Genomic DNA, 18,001 nt, shown 5'->3' with positions numbered 1-18,001 from the left:
TAAAACAAAAATGTTAAGGAACGAGTTGTGAGGCAAGCGAAGGAACTGACTAGGGTGTGCATTATGCACCATTTACCGAATGGTGACAAATAATTCACCGTACAGTGGCATACATACATGTCAATTTGGACAGTTCAAAACCATGGGTTCTACTGTTAATGGGGTGTGTCAATTTGAACGGTCATTTGGAGTTTATACATGCTCATTGACAATGGGAGCATGATTAATTTGGATGGCCTGGATGGATGCAAAGTGAGCCAAGTGTGCAATAGGCCAAGGAAAGGCAACAGCCTGCAATGCAATTTGGAAAGTGAAAAGAACAAAACGGATTGTATTGTCTCAATAAAGAAAGCCTTGTTTGGTAGACTCTTAAAATTGAGTGCATCTCTCATTTTAATTTATTCAAATTATGGAGATCTCTAATACACAACGTATTTATTAAAAATAAAGATCTTTAATACATAATTATTAACTAAAATTTAATAAACTCATGTTTACATGAAGACAGGTGCACCGTGCACAAAAATATTTTTATTTTCCAATTAACTATAAGGATGTCTAGTTGTAAAAGTACACTAATTTAAAAACTTCTTTGGAAGTTACTGCAAGTCCTCAAGCAAAATGCATTCCATTCATTTTTGTTTGTGAATCTATGACCTATGAAGCATTGACGAGTGGTAATCAAAAAAGAATTGGTGTGTCTAAAAACACCACTAACCAATCAATCGTAAATTTGCGATGTGTCCCAAGAGTCGTTTTGCAACGTGACAGACAGCGACGGCCTAAATCCGTCGTTATTTTCAGAGTTGCAGAAATTTGCCGACGAACAAAATTCGTCGTTTATGCAGAGTTGCAGACGATGGAAGCCATCGTTGTCCTGAGTTGCAGAATTTTACCGACGGACCAAAGTCGTCGTGATTTTATGAGAAGCAGACTTTACCGACGGACGTAAGCCGTCGTTACCTTCAGACAGATTTGCAGCACTTTTACCGACGTTAATCCGTCGTAAATTTGCGACGAATCCCAACCGTCGTTAGTTTCAAGTTGCAGAACACCGACGGACCAAAGCCGTCGTTATTCTTTAGGTGCAGAATTCGTGACGGATCCCAACTGGCACACAAACAGCAACGGCCTAAACCCGTCGTTATTTTCTGAGTTGCAGGAGATGCAGAACTTTACCGACGGATGTAAGCCGTCTTTACGTCCTGAGTAAAACTTACCGACTGGCCAAAGCCGTCGTTATTTTCTGACTCCACTAAAATAACAACAGTTACAAGGACACAGAGCAAGAAGATAAAATCACAAAAATAATGATGCACAATATTAAAAGATGTTGCCTTGTGCATTAAAAAATTTAATGACTTCTCTAAAAGTTGGGACTTCTTTTCATTGGAACTATGTAATAAGCTTACCAGTTAAAACAAAACATGTCAGCTAGAATTCAAACTTGGTTTGTGTAAGACCTAGTTTGAAATTTAGAACTAGGCTTAGAAATTAGTCTTGGGTTTTGCTAGTGCAACCCAACTATGATAATGGCCACAGGAGAAAACATGAGACTTTTAAATATCAAAGGAAGAGGGTGGGAGATGGAGAATTTTTTTGAAACAAGTTTTTTTTTTTTTTTGAAATTCTTTATAAGAAACTAAATGATTGATCTCCTCTTCAACTAGAGCCTTTTTATAGATGATTGCTTACCCATCAAATTGATCTATGACTTGTAGGAATGTTTTATGGATAGTTGTGCTCATTTTGACTTGTATATGTATTGTGGTTATGGGAATGTTTTATGGATGATTGTGCTCATTTTGACTTGTATATGTATTGTGGTCATTGGTAATGGTGGTTACGATTTGAATTCAACTTTAAGACATTTTTTGTTTAGTATTTTCAATTCAAGTTGTATTTCCAAGGTTTCATAATGTGATTTGAAATGGAAATAGGAACTAGCACTTACTTCTACTTTTAAATATGACAAGAGGGAACATTTGGTGACTACTCTCGTCAATCACAAATTGGGTTGACTTGAAAACAGGTTTTTTTTTTTTTTTTTTTTTAACTTGCCTCAGCTTTTTGATAATTATTAACAAAAATGATAACTTTTTTTTTTACCATTTTTGATAAAATAAAAAATAAAAAATTATCCAAACCTCTGTGTGGCATCACGATTGTACTGCCACGGTCGACCAAATAACATGTGACAAGCTTCCATATCAACCACGTCACATATTATTTCATCCTTCTAACATTTATCAATGGAGAAGGGAATATGGCTTTGTTCAATTACCTTTATTTTGCAGATCTCCTTGATCCATCCAATTGTATACGGGGATCGGTATTTTTCTGTCTTCAATTGCAGTTTTTCCACTATAGTCTTTAACACGAGATTCTTGCTACTTTTGCAATCTATGATCATATGACAAATATTTTTATGCACGGTGCACCTCATTCGAAACATGTTGTGCCGATGCAAGTCTGTCTCCTCCTTCGACATATGCAACAACTTCATCACGCTCAAAGCGGTGGCTTGTGATTCACCACTATTGCATGATGGCCTGCGATTCATCATCGATGTCACACCATGAACATGATGATCGAGAGCTCCATCAAAAACATTATGAGCATGGGTCTTATCCTAAAGCTCTCGTTATGTGGTCATTCATTGCCTGCAAGCCTTGCATAGCTTGCAGATTATCCCACTACGCCGCGTCAAATGTTGCCATTGTCAAATGCTAATTTGTTAGAACACACCATCAATGTGATTGTTGCACACACATTCGTTAGATGCCATCAAATCGAGAAAAAGCTCCGCTCTTATACCAATTGACACAGGGAGGAGCATGATGAGATAATGAGAAAGATCACCATTTACCTTAAGTGTGCAAGTCTTGAATCCACAAGAAAAAATAGATAAAACTCAAATAGTTTTATTGAATAATGTCTAGTAATATTTAATATATATTTTTCTCAATTACACCATAACTAAAGAAAAAAAAAATCAAAATTTATAATTATAAAAATTAGTAAAATTTTAACCCTGATAAAAGTCTCAATTCTAATAAAATTCTTCTAATGCCTAATTAAAAAAAAAAATCTAGATAAACCTTATTAAAAGATTCCTAACATAATTAAGAGTTATTTTTAAAAAGAAATAAAAAATTTAAAACTCTAAAAATAAAAAAAATATATTTCAAGAATAGGAATGATTAAAAATAAGAAAATTTTCTAAAATTTTGTTTTTGAGCTTAAAGCATTCTTTCTCTTAGAAAATGGACACACGCAATCTGTTGACCCCGGTTGACCTGTTATAATAAATATTAATAATTAAGTACTATGTTATGTAACAATACACGGAACAAAAGTTATGGCTGATTCAAGTTTTACATTTCAAATTGCAATCACTTTATCTGAATTGAATTTCTTCTAAATGGACGCGCGTAATGCCCAAATACACATGAGAGACTGGTCATGATTTTAGGATTACATTAATGTATATATTTAGCTTCTTTTGGTCCAATCGTGATAGAAATGCATCCGTACCACCAACTTAAGTCATATGTACAAAATTTAGACCAATGATTATGTGGGAAAACCGTAAGCATGCTCCATTACATAGTTCAGGCCAACCCACCCATCAGGTGGGCCGGACTCTAGTGAGTAAAATGAACGGTTAACAAATTAAATAACCACAGGTCCACATGTGTGGCTCCCTTGATAAGTGGGTCAACTTGGATTTAGGAGACGACATATTCAATAGAGGCCCAGCGGGTTTACGGCCAGGATCTTTTACACTGTTGGGCGTTGGCACGTGTGCCTTCTACAAATGAACGGGGTTAATATCCTTGTAGAGATTTCCGCCATTCATGAATAAAATATAAATGGTGAGGTAATGAGCGATGAGAGCAATGAGGTAAGCAAAGGGAATAGACTAGGGTGTGCGTTATACACCATCTACCAAATGGCGACAAATAATTCACCGTACAGTGGCATACATACGTGTCAATTTGGACGGTTCCAAACTATGGCTCCACTGTGAATGGGATGCGGCACAAAAACCACACTGAAATGAAAATCCTACCATCCAGTCCAAGGCCATCAAATGAAATGTAGAAACGATTGGATGGGTGAAATTGAACGGTCATTCGATTTGACATGCACGTTGACAATGGGATCATGATATGGATGGCCTGGATTGATGCAAAGTGAGCCAAGCGTGCTTCAGATGAAGAATAATCTAGTAAATAAATGCTGGTTAACGCACACGGTACGCTTAGTCCATAAGAAAAGAAAGCAACAGCCTGGATTCGTCATCGTAGGCGCTAATTTGCGATGACTAAAATACCCTTTTTCCCAATTCAGTTTCGAAAATGAAAATAGAAACAAAACGTCTCATTACCAATAAAGAAAACGTGTAATTACCCATGTTTCCTGTGGTGTGGTCCACCTGAGATTTAGATCTACTTCATTTTTAGGCCCATGACATTAAATGATCTGGCAAAACGGATAGACGGGATGGATATACAAAACATGCATCAAGGTGGGCCCCGCAGTCAGGAATCCACTGAAGCCGCATCCATTTATTGATGCCGCAAAATCAGGCTAATCAACAATCAGGTGGGCCACCTTGTCAATTTGGCGGGTATTTCGATTGTTTAATTTTTTTAATAACATGGTCTACCTAATAATCATATAGGCTTCACTTTGGGGGATGCCATCATGGCATGGCTCACATAATGTACGGTTTAAAGGATACATACAGAACATGGTGGTCCACCCGAAAAGAAAATAATCAACCATCCAAAAACCTTGAAATTTCAGCAATTGCGGGCATGATTGATGGATAGCCTAATTTTACAGGCGCCTAACTTTTATGACGGGGCTCACGCAATTCACGTGTTGGATACTATACACGTCCCTTGGCCACGCCCAGCAATTGTATTTACGGCCGGGTTGGGTTCGACCTGAATTTTAAACTGTAACGTTCTGAGACTATTCAACGGCCATAACTGAAAAGGCAACCGCCGAGTCGCTGGCACACACAGAAAAGTTCGTCTTGATCGTAACAGTACACGCGGTGTATATGGACGGCTTCTAGTTACGTTTCCAAATTGACAATCATCACGGGATTCTAAATATCTTATCAGAGTTGTTTTGGGCATTGAATGTGGACCGTTACTTTTTCAGTCATTGAGCTGAAATTTATAAGCCAGTACTCGGACAGTTAGGACCATTCAATGGGACGCGTATTCGGTAGAGAGGAAGGTCGTGGCAGAGTCTCCGTGGGTTCACCATGATGTGTATGTTTTATCTACACCGTCCATCCATTTTGACGGACCATTTTAAGTGGTGAGCCTGAATAAAAGGCGGATGGGAAGCTCAAGTAGATGACACTATAGGAAATAGTTGGGATTGAACACTCACCGTTGAGAACTTCTTTGAGGCTACATAAGTTTTGGATTAAGCTGATATTTAAGTTTTCCCTTCTTATCAACAGGTTAGATGAAAACCAACATCACATTAAGTCCTGTAGAAAGTTTCAATAGTGGGCATTATTGTTATAACTGCTTCATATAGTGTGGTCCATTTGAGCCTTCAAATGGACAGACAGCGTGGGTAAAACACATACATCACGGTGCCCTCACATAGAGCCTATAGATGCACTTCGGGGTTATGTTTTGCCCCATTTCAGAGGGTGTGTAAGATAGCCTAAGAGAAAAGGACACGTACGTAAGATAGCCTAAGAGAAAAGGAGGCGTATTAATGTATGGAAAGATAAAGTAGGTGAGAGATCTTTTAGGGTATTTAAGTGTGGTAATTTAGGGAGTGGTTGAAATGGCTTGAGCAGGAAGTTTGACCAAAATGGTCGAATTTGATTTAGTTGAAATTAATGTTTTTCGATCAAGATAGTCTTTTTTTTTTTTTTTTAATCAAGATATTGAATTCGAACAAAATGAATGAATTTGACATTTTTCAATCAAGATAACCAAGTTCTACCAGAATGGTTGAATTTGACATTAATCGATCAAGACAGCCGAGTTCAATTAAAATGTCCGAATTTGATGTTTTTAAAAACCAAAATTGGTAATTTTAATGTTCTTTTACTAAGATGGTCGAGTGCGATCAAGATAATTAAATTTGATGTTTTTGTCTCAGTCAAGCCAAATCAATAGAGAATTGATATGCAGAAAGACGATGATAGCATTAATTACATCGGATAATGCATCAACGTCGCTTTATGTATGTTCCTGAAAATCAAGAACGAAAATATGTCATTGTAAGATGTGCGGTCTAGCGGTTGAGATATAAAAAATCCAAGCGCATCACACAATCAAGCGGGGAGAGTAACACAACCGAGAATCTATATGCGACACATGTTTGAGAAGAGAGATGAACACAGTCGAGTAGTTCAAGATAAAGAATGCAACCAACAAACATAGAACTTGATCGACAGAAGAGAATAATCACAAAAGAGAAATGTAACAACAGAATGATCTAGAGAAATGCTTTTCAAATATTGTAACTATTACAATAATAAAAGAATGATATGCAAGAACAAGCAACAACAAAACTTTATAAATAGTAGAGGAATCCAACAAAGAGAAACCAACCAATCCAACAACAACAACCAATCAAACCAAATAAATTTATCTTTTATATGAGCTTATATATCCTAAGAATAATGAAAATTCTTAGCTCTAATTTTTAGTTGTAAACCAAATTTACATGTATACATTGAATTTGTTCTCTATCCAATATTACAAGGTTCTTTTGAGAGAAGCATTCTTGCAATTACTCTTATTGATTGATTGTTAGTTTTTCTTTTTATTTGATTGCACTGACATTTTAAAAGTTCTTTTTTGTGGAAGTCACAAAGCAACCTATCTTCAAAGGAAGAATCTCACTATTCGAGTATCATCGTCTAGTCATTATAAAATCCTGTGACTAAGTAAATAACCGCTATTCTCAAATTTTGATAAAATATGTTCATATTGGACATACCTGCTCTTGGAGTCGAAGTTGATTGGTTTGACGTGGCAGAAAACGAACCGAGCGTCCAACAGGTTGTACCCAATCAGCGTCCCATTCAATGTATTTTAATACAGGAAACGTCCATGTTACGGCCCATATGGTGAATGATACCGATGTTATCAATACGCCAAGCTTACAGATGATTTTGTGTTCTTGAAGGACGGATAACATTATCCCTTTTATAAATAAATCAAGACTGAGGTGATAGTTCCCCACCATTTCAAAAACCGATACAGCCCCTTGTGGATGTAGCATACGATAACAAAACACTCTTAACCGAAAAATCATAAGCTTCCAACTTCACCCATCCAATTTTAATAAATCACCTTTGGATCTCAACCGTCCATTCACTAGACCCCGGTTACATGTCTACAACCATTTTCCAAGTGCAATCTTCCCATTTCATCATCCATGGACAATGCTCCATTCAATTTGGACGGTTCTGATGGACACTCACATAGTCCACACACACACACTGAATAATCCACTAGGTCAATCAACACGGATCCCAGGTCTGTCCAAAGTAAAACATAGGCCCAACCATGTGATGGGCTAAAAGAAACTACCCCAAACCAGATCTGTCCAAAGTAAAACCTAGGCCTAACCATGTGACGGGCTAAAATAAACTGGTCCAAACCAGACCCATAAAAATTATATATGGACCACTCACTTTTTTTTTTTGCAAGATCTGGACCGTTCACTATTCATGATATATGACAAAAATGCCCTTGACATGTTAAATGGGCCAGGCTGACAGGCTATTAGAAGTAGACTGAGTCCGGCTTAATAATAAATGGCCCTAAGTTTTTAGCCTGGACCTGAGCTAGCCTGGTCCATCAAAAGCCCTACAACGAAAAAATATAAAAAATATCTAAAACTCAAGTGGGCCACACTTAAAAAATACCGTTGAAATCTTCCTGGAATGAAAGGAAACCAGAAATATCAGCATGATCCAGAACTTTCCGTGACTTCCAAAAAGGTTTATTTCTTAAGGTGTGGCATACTTGGGTTTTGGATCTCCCTCATGTATTGGATCATGACCTAAAATAAGCTAGCGAAGTGGGTGGATGAAGTGGGTATTATACAAATATCACGGTGGGCCCCACATAACTCGGGGTTCCTACAGCTGGCACCAGAGTGGTGAAAGTGGTGGCAAACTATCAGCCAAGTACAAAGAAGGGGTTTCATTTTCTTAGTATTCCCTTTCAAGATGCTGATGTCAATGAAACACCTTTGAGTTTCCGTTCGGTACACGAGCAAAAGCGGACCTATTTAGAAAAAGCAAAGAGAAATCCAGATGCTTACGACAATACAATAATCCCCCTCCCCTCATTTTAATATTAAAAAAAAAATACAACAATGGAAATCCCATTCTATTCTATTTATCTCCACATACATACCTCAAAAACCAACTCGGCGCTTCTTAGACTCTCCTAGACTCTCTTAGAACCCATTTCTCTCTCTCTCTCTCTCTCACACACCATGTCTTCTCTTCTCAATTCTCAAGGGATGGTCTTAGCCACCGCCATGGCCGTCTCCGGCACCGTAATTCTCTTCACCTTCTGCCGGCAGAAGCCGTTCTCCATCCCCCACTTCGCCACAGATCCCAATTCCACGTCCAATCACCACAATCTACGGTCTTGCATCTCTTCTCGTACGTAGGACCCTTACTTTCATTTCTTTAGTGTATTTTATACTTTTCTCAATTTCCCTCATCTTTATTTCTTTTTAATTTTTGTATTAGATGAGAAGAAAAGAGATAAAAAGAAGAAAAGGGTGCACTTCGCCGACGATGTTATCGAGCCAGTTAGAGATAGTGAAGTGTTTACCATCAAAGATGAAATAATCCCAGAATTCAAGCAAGTTCGGCAATCCAAGGTGGCCCACCAAGTCGGAAGAATACCCGCGAATCAGATGGCCTTGTACAATGGAATTCGCCAGGATCGTATGCAACGGATGGCTTGTTCGTACTGATGTGAAAATTGTTTTTTTTTTTTTTTTGGCTAATTGTAGTCCATTTTGTAGAAGATGAATTAAAAAGAAGTTTAATCTTCTGTTGTAAATACTCCTAGTTTAGTGGTGGGCCATCTGGGATCCAACGGTGGATGCAGCGTTGCGGTCCATGTGTCTCGACAACTAGGCGACAGACACTTGTGTGGGCCCTAGTGATGTTTCATGTTTTGTACCTTTGCGATTGGAATAAGAAATGCATAGCGAAAATTCTCATATAAATCACAAATAATAAGGATTATTTTGTAATTGTACTGATCTATGGCATATATATTTTTATATGTATGTATGTTGAAATGATACCTGCATCCATGTACGTGACCTTATGTCTCAGAAGCTAGAGAACGGAATGGATGAAACACATACATCATGGTGGGGCCCACAGATCACCGAACACCAGCCACGGAGCTGGTGTCAGGGGAGTAGCCAATCCGTTTCCCAAAAGCTAGGGAAGAGGCATGTGCAGAACTAAGTTGTACATGTGCTGCACTTGGGGTTATACTAGACTGGAATCTATTGAATAATATAATATTAAAATAATGAATTTTGAATGTATGTATGTATGTATGTATGTGGAGCAAATATTTTAAATGGAGGAGATGAATTGTGTATGCCAATTCCACAAGGGTAATTTGGTCATCAAAGAACTGATATAAAATGTTATTATGACCCAGTTGTCTTTTGACAATATGAAATACCATGTATGTATGCAAGAATGTATATATACTTGGATTACATAGATGTGTGTACGTATGAAATACTCGCAGAAAAAAGGCATGACTCATAAGTCAAGCAGCCACTTTCAGCTACAGAGCCCAACGAACAGGCCTTGACCGACTCTCAACAGAGGAATTTTACAATCCTCAAGCGAGGATTTGCACAGGTGACGCGGATTCATGGTAGCATACTGAGTAAACTCTGTGGGGCTTACAGTGATTTATGTGTTTTATCTGCGCCGTCCATCTGTTTTTTCAGCTCATTTTAGGGAATAAGCCCAAAATTGAAGAATATCTAGAGCTCAAGTGGACCACACCAAGAGAAAAGAGTGGAGGTAATGAAGTCCACCGTTGAAAACTTTCAAGGCCCACAGTGATGTTTATTTGTCATCCAACCATTAATATCAGCTTTCCCACTGTTTCCTGTGGTGTGGTCCACCTGAACGTTGGATATGCTTCAATTTTCGGTTCAAGTTCTAAAATGAGCTGGAAAAACGGATGGACGGCATGGATAAGACACATACATCCTTGTAGAGGTTGAGCCCATGATTCAGTGGTCCGGATGATTGGCCCGTTGTGATGTCCACACAGCAAACCGAACCGAGGGCGACGTTCAGGTGTGATTTTTTTGGGGGCATGAGTCATAAAGGGTGGGCCCCAAAAGGCCAACGGTCTGATTAAAGAACCAACGGCCCCAATTGTATGAACTCAAGCACCGAGCTTTCTCTACTGTTCGAAGTCAGTCGTCGATTCGCATTCTTCGGCAGTTCTCTTTGAGTACGCGTGGCAGGCGTTTCAGGTCCGATCCAAGATGGAGGGGCGCACGTTAGGGACACTCGGAGGACGTTTGTCTTTTAACACTTTACTTTTGACCCAAACTAAAGTGCGTGTCGGTGCTCGTTACGCACTCCCGTATTCTATTTTGCTTATTCAAAGGGGACCGCTCGTTTCCCGCTTTTGCAAGGAAAGAGCGACGAGGGGTAGGGTCGTGGAGACAAAAATATCATTATCTTCTTTTCAACATTTCTATGCTATCATTGGGTTAGATCGCCTACCCAGTGGCCAATCATCGAGTGCCACGTCAACGGACTATCCTGGGCGCGGTTGGGGTGGATCCCTGGATCTACCAACTTCGGTGGATTTCTAACTATGGGGCCCACTTTGATGTATTTGCTTTACATCAACACCGTACATCCATTTTGAAAGATCATTTTAGGCGATTATACCGAAAATTAAGTAGATCCAAATCTTAGGTGGACCATACCACCGGAAACAACAGTGATTGAACCGGAATGTTTATTTGAAATCCAACCGTTTGATTAGGTCAAAAAGACATGTATTAAGAGACAACAAAAATTTCAGCTTGATCAAAAAAAAACAATTGGCCCACGAAAAGTTTTTAATGGTCAACTACCACTGTTTCCTGTATTATAGCCCTCTTGATATTTGGATCTGTTTCATTTTTTGGATCATGTCCTAAAATATATTTTCAAAACGGATGGACGGCGTGGATATAAGGAACATACATCAAAGTGGGCCCCATGTTCAGGGATCCCACCATCCCCGGTGGATATGGGGATTCACCGTAGCCGCCCCCGTCAGATGGAACGTGCGCAACTCATGGATCTGGGAACTCCACGTCATCGTGCACTCGCTACCCATCATGGAGAGCAGGTGGAGATAATGTAGTAGAGCCATCTGTACCATTCACGTGGAAGGATGATATATCAATCTGGACCATCCAACTAGTGGACAGACATGCCATCTAATGGTCTATATTCCAAAAATATAGTTATCCGACTGTCATAGCAATCATTCTCCTTCGTTTTTCCTGCGAATAAATTTTGTTTTCCACACATCTGTTAGAAGGATCTTGATCAGATGGTTAGAATCATCTAATCTATATTTTTTTTGTAACTTCCTACCATCCACGGTAAAAACAACCAGATGGACGGTTCCAAATGATAATTCACCATAAAACTATCAGCGATGAAGGTGGGCTCTACCATATTTCAGTTCCACCAACTACACCTTAAGGTACAGCATGGATGATCTGGTGTGTATGCGGGTGGGATATTATTAAAAAATGAAAAACTTTGATACTCTGGCAGAGTACAATGGATGATACTCTGGCACATAGAAGTTAGTAGGCAATTGCACGTACAGCTCAAAATAATCTGTCCTAATTATGGTTCGCAATTTCGATGTACTATGAACGAAATAGTACTCTTATTTAATTATCCGATTATCAGATTGGTGGACATTTATTGGACGATTAAAATTGAAAAATATCCGATGGTTCTATTCGGACAGAGGTTTCCTTTCTTTAAATGTCGAACCGTTACTTAGCAACGGTGGGTCCCACAATTACTGGGTTAATTTTTACCACGTGTACAATTTCTGAGTGCCTGCGCATCAAGCGTTGTACGAGTATCGTGTAACTCCGCTGTTAGCAACCTTCCCCTGCGAAGAAATTACCACTGTGGACCCCACCTTTTATCTATAGTCTTTTATGAAGATCAAAAACTTACCTTTCCAACTTAGACCTTTCATGTACGGACAGAGCATTTGAGGACGAAAATACTCCTGCTTTTTAAAGTGATTTGTCGTTACCAATGGCTACGGATTGTAACCGTAGCTGTAAGCAGCAGTTTTTCGCCCTCAATGCTCTGTCCGTACGTTCAAGGTCTGAGTTGGAAAGTAAGCTTTGGATCCTTCAGAAAGACGCTGGATAGAAGGTAGGGTCTACAATGATAATTTTCTCTTTCCCTGCAACGTTGTTTTCATTAATCTAAGAGAGGATGAGGTGGAGAAGGGAGGAAGGATTTCCGTACACGTTGCTAGGTGACGTTACAAATGGGTCCACGGATGGGGAAATGCATGAATGATGAATGTATCAGAAACCACACTTATAGTACGATTCTATCCATTGATTTATGGCAATTAGAGTTATGGAAAGCAGAAACAGTCAACGGTCAAATTAGAAGCAGAATATAATGTCTGAAAGTGAGGGATAGGATGATTTCATGGATTTTATCTACAAAACGTAAGCCATCCACCTTGGTGCACTATTTGGGTGGATCAGGACAATACGTCCCTTACCTCATCGTGTGGAGGGATGACTCTACCCTAGCTATTTCAAATCTTGGGCCGGTTAGTTAGGTGGAAATGCATATAAATAGTGGCAAAAAAGTAATAATGACTTAATTTGATAATTGCAAATGTTAAAAGGATGATAAGATTGCTCCTGTAAACATATGTATTCCATTCAATTCATCAATTCATTTTCATAGATCAATTTAGAGCATAAGATAAAACTAAATAAAAATATGCGGCATCGTAAATCATTTTAGAGCATAAGCTAAAAATAAATAAAAATATGGAACAGATTCAAAACTTTAGTAATTAACAAGTTTTTAATGATAGGTGTTCAATTCTTATTGTTTTTTATGGTATAGTTTATTAGAGCTTTGGATATGCCTTATCTTTAGGTTCATGGCCTAAAATGATTTTAAAAAGAAAATGAATTGACGGGCCGGGTAAATATTACATATACATTATCGTGGGGTCTACTTATTACATGGGTGAGTTTTGCTTGATTTTTATGGTAAAATTTCACCATTATATGCATTTACAACTCCCATTTCATATGATAAATACACCATGTTTTTCATTTCTTGCATTAGCATTATCCAAATTATATTATTCTAAGTATCAAAATTACTATTATATCAATACGAGACAATAGGGCCTCTTCAAAATTTACTGGCTTGATCATTGATCTCAAGTACTATGGGACAAGGTCAATGACAACCTCATAGACCATTGTGATTTAAAAACACTTGGGTTGGACAGTTCAATCTAATGGTCTAACACACTCTACAAGTATCCATTGGCACAATTATCCATTTCACATGTATGTTATGCTGTCGGAAAGCTACTAAAGATCTTTACAACTTGACTAAAGCCAAAGATTATTGAACCTTAATAAGTTTTACAAATTTAAATCATTTTAATAATTAAATAAGAGTTTTAAGGTAGAAATTTGTTAGTAATTTGATAAATAATGATATATATTTTTTAGTTAATTTAGGGTTTTATGAGTCCTAAATTTACAAAAATGTCTTGTTTTCATGGTTGCGTAGGCCTGATTTCAGATTATCCCGTAAATAAACTTAATTTTGAGGCATCTCATTTTCATAATAGGATAACTTTGTCGGACAGTGGAGATGTCATAAAAACATCATAGTGAGCCCCACGCGCTAACCGGTTGTGTGTAAGCATCTCTATGTATATATGTATATATAGGAATACGTATATACATGTATGCGTTGTTCTGTCCACCATCATGTTTGTATAAAATCAAACCCATTTAGTAAGGTAGTCCTAACATGAAAATGGGTTACACCAAAAATCCAATGACATCATTAAAAAATAACAAACTACCCACAAACTTCCATAATTGTTAGAATGACCTGATTTTTAGGGTCTTTCATCATTTTTAATGTGAGGGTACTGTGTGTGTGTGTGTGTGTGGTCTCAAGTTGACCATAAGTTAGTCCACCCATGGAATAACTTTCATTCTTTCATGTCAATGTAGAACGAGTCGCGAACACTTTTATGTCCAAGATGGATCAGAGAAGCTCAATCGAAGGCAAGAGTCATCAATACCATTAGAACCTTAAAACGGACATATCTCGCAAATCGGAATGAGTTACTCAATGTACCATATATGATTTTAAGGTAGGACAAGCTACTTTAGCCAACCAACCTAGCTATGTCGGGTTATTCACGCCGAATTTGTGAAATTTCATCCTATTGACGATCAAATTCCATGTTTAATTCTGTTTTTACTATAAATAGTAAGCTTTAGTTTGATTATAACTCTTCATCCATTGAGTTTAGGAGTTGTGTCCAACATAAAAAGTGCTTAGAATAATTAGAAGAATAACATGATTAAGCCACATAGAAAACTTACCATAAAAAGTAAATTTATTATTTATAGTAAGTTACGAATTTTAAGAAGTTTTAGTTATAGTTTGCTTCTGATTTCTTTTTCATTGTTTAGTATCTCTATTTAAAGGATTATGAACTCATTTATTTCAATAATCAATTAAATTTCAAATTTATTAGAATTTATTTTCATTTTCTTGCTTTCTTTTCTCGTAGATTAAAAAAGTCTTTGTGAGGAGTCCAGAAAAGCTCCATGAATTCGGAGTAGTTATCCTTGAGGAAGACGGTGATCAACCTCATCACGTTCATCCATGCATCACGTGCGTATTAAAAAAATCAGCCCCCAATTTATAAATGAGTAGATGTGGTTGATTTTTGCATGGGCTAAATCTAAAGGTGGGTCTAACCAACTAGAAAGCTTATCTTTTGGGCGGATGATTCACTAATGTTGCATTCACTTAACAGGTGAAGTTATCCTATGAGTCAACCATAACTTATTGTTCAACCAGTCCAACTTATCATCAATATAAGTCATTCATTCATAATTCATGCAATCAAGATTAGGACTTTGTACAAGGATAATGTTGATCCAATGATCCTAACCTCGAGTGGGGCCAATTTGTTACAATTTTCTATTGTTTATAATTCATAAATCAAATGTTCAAAATCATCAAATTAAAGTGTTATGTAAAAAACACAAGAAATATGAAGTATGATTTATCTAGTAGTTGTTTCAAGATAATAATTGGACTTATTTTGTTTCTACAGTCAATCTTAAATATCCAATTTTATACTATTGATTGGAAGTTTAAGATCATTTGAGTGGTATGATTTTTTCATCATAGTTTGCTCTAATCATCATATAAATGAACGAACGGTGACGATGGACAGTAAGTCACTCATGGGCAGTTTGGTCTGTGGTCCACCTATATTAGATGATTGTTTTATTGAAATAATCGAATTATATTGGATGATTGTTTCATTGAAAATATTAAATTATATTGAAGAGCTGATAGAACCAAAGACAATCAGACCTGAACGAATATACACGAGCCCCATGTGAATTCAGCCCACTTACACGAGCCAAACTCGGACGCTTGGTCCGGTGATGGTTTCCTTCCATTAATGGGCCATGCACTAGACCTCAACACGTGGCACTATTAGTTGACTGTCTACTCTTTTCTGGATGGAAAACGACGCTCTGAAAAGATCTCCTCGTGACCGTTGCTTTCCTCGCTGGATTTTCCTAACATGGTCCAGTTCACTCCAATTTCAAGCCACTACAATGCCACGTGTCCCTTTTCAAATATCAAACTTCGTTTATAGATGCCACGTGTATAGAGAAATAAGACATACTATTATAAATGTCACATGTCCTTCTTCTACAATCAAAGATGGTTTATAGGATTGGCTACTCCTGCCACCAGCCAATGGCTGATGGTCGGTGCTCTGTGGGCCCCACCATGATGTATGTGTTTCATCCATGCCATTCATTTATTTTTCTAGATCATTTTAGGCTATTAGACCAAAAATGAGTTATATCCTAATCTCAAGTGGACTACATTACATGAAACAGTGTTGAATGAGCGTCGAACATTAAAGAAATTTTGGGGGCCATAAAGTTTTGAATCAAGCTGATCTTTGTTTTTTCCCTTCATCCAGGTCTGTATGACCTAATCAACAGATTGGATGTCAAATAAACAGTACAGTGTGCTTTAGGAGGATTTTAACAGTAGATATCCAATCACTATTTGCTTTCCTGTGGTATGTTCCACTTGAGATTTATATCCCTATAATTTTTGGAATAAAGCCATAAAATGATCTGTGGATGAACAGCGTGGATGAAATATATACATCATGGTGGGGCCACAGAGCACCAACCACCAGCCAGGGGCTGGTGGCGGGGGAAGTAGCCAATCCGTTTCTGGCTTATAGTTTCTAGCTTATAGATGCCACGTGGACAGGGAAATAAGACATGCTATGATTGATTGCCATCTGTCCTTTCAACTATCAAAGATGGTTTATAGATGCCACGTAGAGAGAAAAATAAGCCATACCATGGTAGATGCCACCTGTCCTTTTTTCAACCATCCAAGATGATTTACAAATGCCACGTGGATAGAGAAATAAGACATACTATGATAGGATGCCATCTATCTTTCTTCAAATTATCGATGATGATTATTTATTGATGCGGCGTGGATAGAGCAATAAGAGAAATAAGACATGGTGCCATTAGATGCCACCTGGCCCTCTTGGATAGGGATGTACATCGAGTCAAGGTGGGCCAAGCTCGGCTTGACTTGTCCATGCTATATTCAAGTTCGAGTTCAAGGTCGAAGCTCGAACTCGCCCTTGAGTTCAACATTGAAGCTTGGCTTGTTTGCCAAAGCTTTCGAGTCAAGTTCGATTCAAGCTAGTGGTTCGAGTTGAGTCGAGTTTATCTCGAGTCGAGTTGAGTTTATCTCAGTAGGGTAACGAAAAGAAAAAAAGAGAATGGGGATGGATAGAGCCGAGAAGAGTTTTTTATTAAAAACTTTTTAAGTTTTAACTTCTTCTTTTTTTTTAACTTATATATATATATATATATATATATATATATATATATATATATATATATATATATATATATAGGAAAACGCTCACCTGCGAACCAGTTCTTACGTACTACGTACGAACTTTTTTGAGAACCCATCATACGTGATGTGGATCCCAAATCTGAACCGTTCATGTGAAGCAGCACCTCCTAAAACCCCCTAGGCCCAAGTTTTACTTTGATCTAAAACTTTGATGAGCCATAAAAAATGAAAACAGTTTCCTCCCTTGATTTGCATTTCTCTTTGCTATGGCCCACTAGAATATTAGATCAGGGTGAAATTTTGTCACGTGATGTTTTATGGGATTCCGCATCACATGGACCGTTCAGATTAGACACCCATGGCACGTGTGCAAAGGTGCGCACGTGCGTAGGTGCGCAGGGGAGCATGACACACACTCTCTCTCTCTCTCTCTCTCTCTCTCTCTCTCTCTCTCTCTCTCTCTCTCTCTATATATATATATATATTATATTTAATATTAATATAATATATATTATTAAAATATATTACTCGAGCCGAGTCGAGCTCGAGCTTCGAGTCGAGTCGAGTTAAAATACTCCATGGTCGAACTTGGCTTGAACTCAACTCAAGCTTTAGTAAACAAGCTTGACTCGCCTTGAGTCGGCCTTTCAAGCCGAGTTAATCTGAGCTAAGTCGAGCTGAGTCAAGCGAGCTTTTCGAGCTAGCTTGACTCGTGTA

The 18,001-nt window shown here is 37.9% G+C and overlaps 1 protein-coding gene across 1 annotated transcript; it reads left to right on the top strand.

Annotated features, from left to right (window-relative positions):
• The first annotated feature begins 8,272 nt into the window (after positions 1-8,272).
• Positions 8,273-9,285, top strand: LOC131223150 (uncharacterized). Its single transcript, XM_058218460.1, has 2 exons — positions 8,273-8,680; positions 8,771-9,285. Exons 1-2 carry the CDS (start codon positions 8,509-8,511, stop codon positions 8,998-9,000), a joined length of 402 nt encoding a protein of 133 aa, XP_058074443.1. The 5' UTR covers positions 8,273-8,508; the 3' UTR covers positions 9,001-9,285.
• Positions 9,286-18,001: the final 8,716 nt, after the last annotated feature.

Source organism: Magnolia sinica, chromosome 13, assembly GCF_029962835.1.
Source record: "Magnolia sinica isolate HGM2019 chromosome 13, MsV1, whole genome shotgun sequence".
In the NCBI taxonomy this organism is placed as follows: Eukaryota; Viridiplantae; Streptophyta; class Magnoliopsida; order Magnoliales; family Magnoliaceae; genus Magnolia; species Magnolia sinica.
The sequence above is the reverse complement of the archived record's forward strand: the minus strand, read 5'-3'. Positions and strand labels throughout refer to the sequence as shown.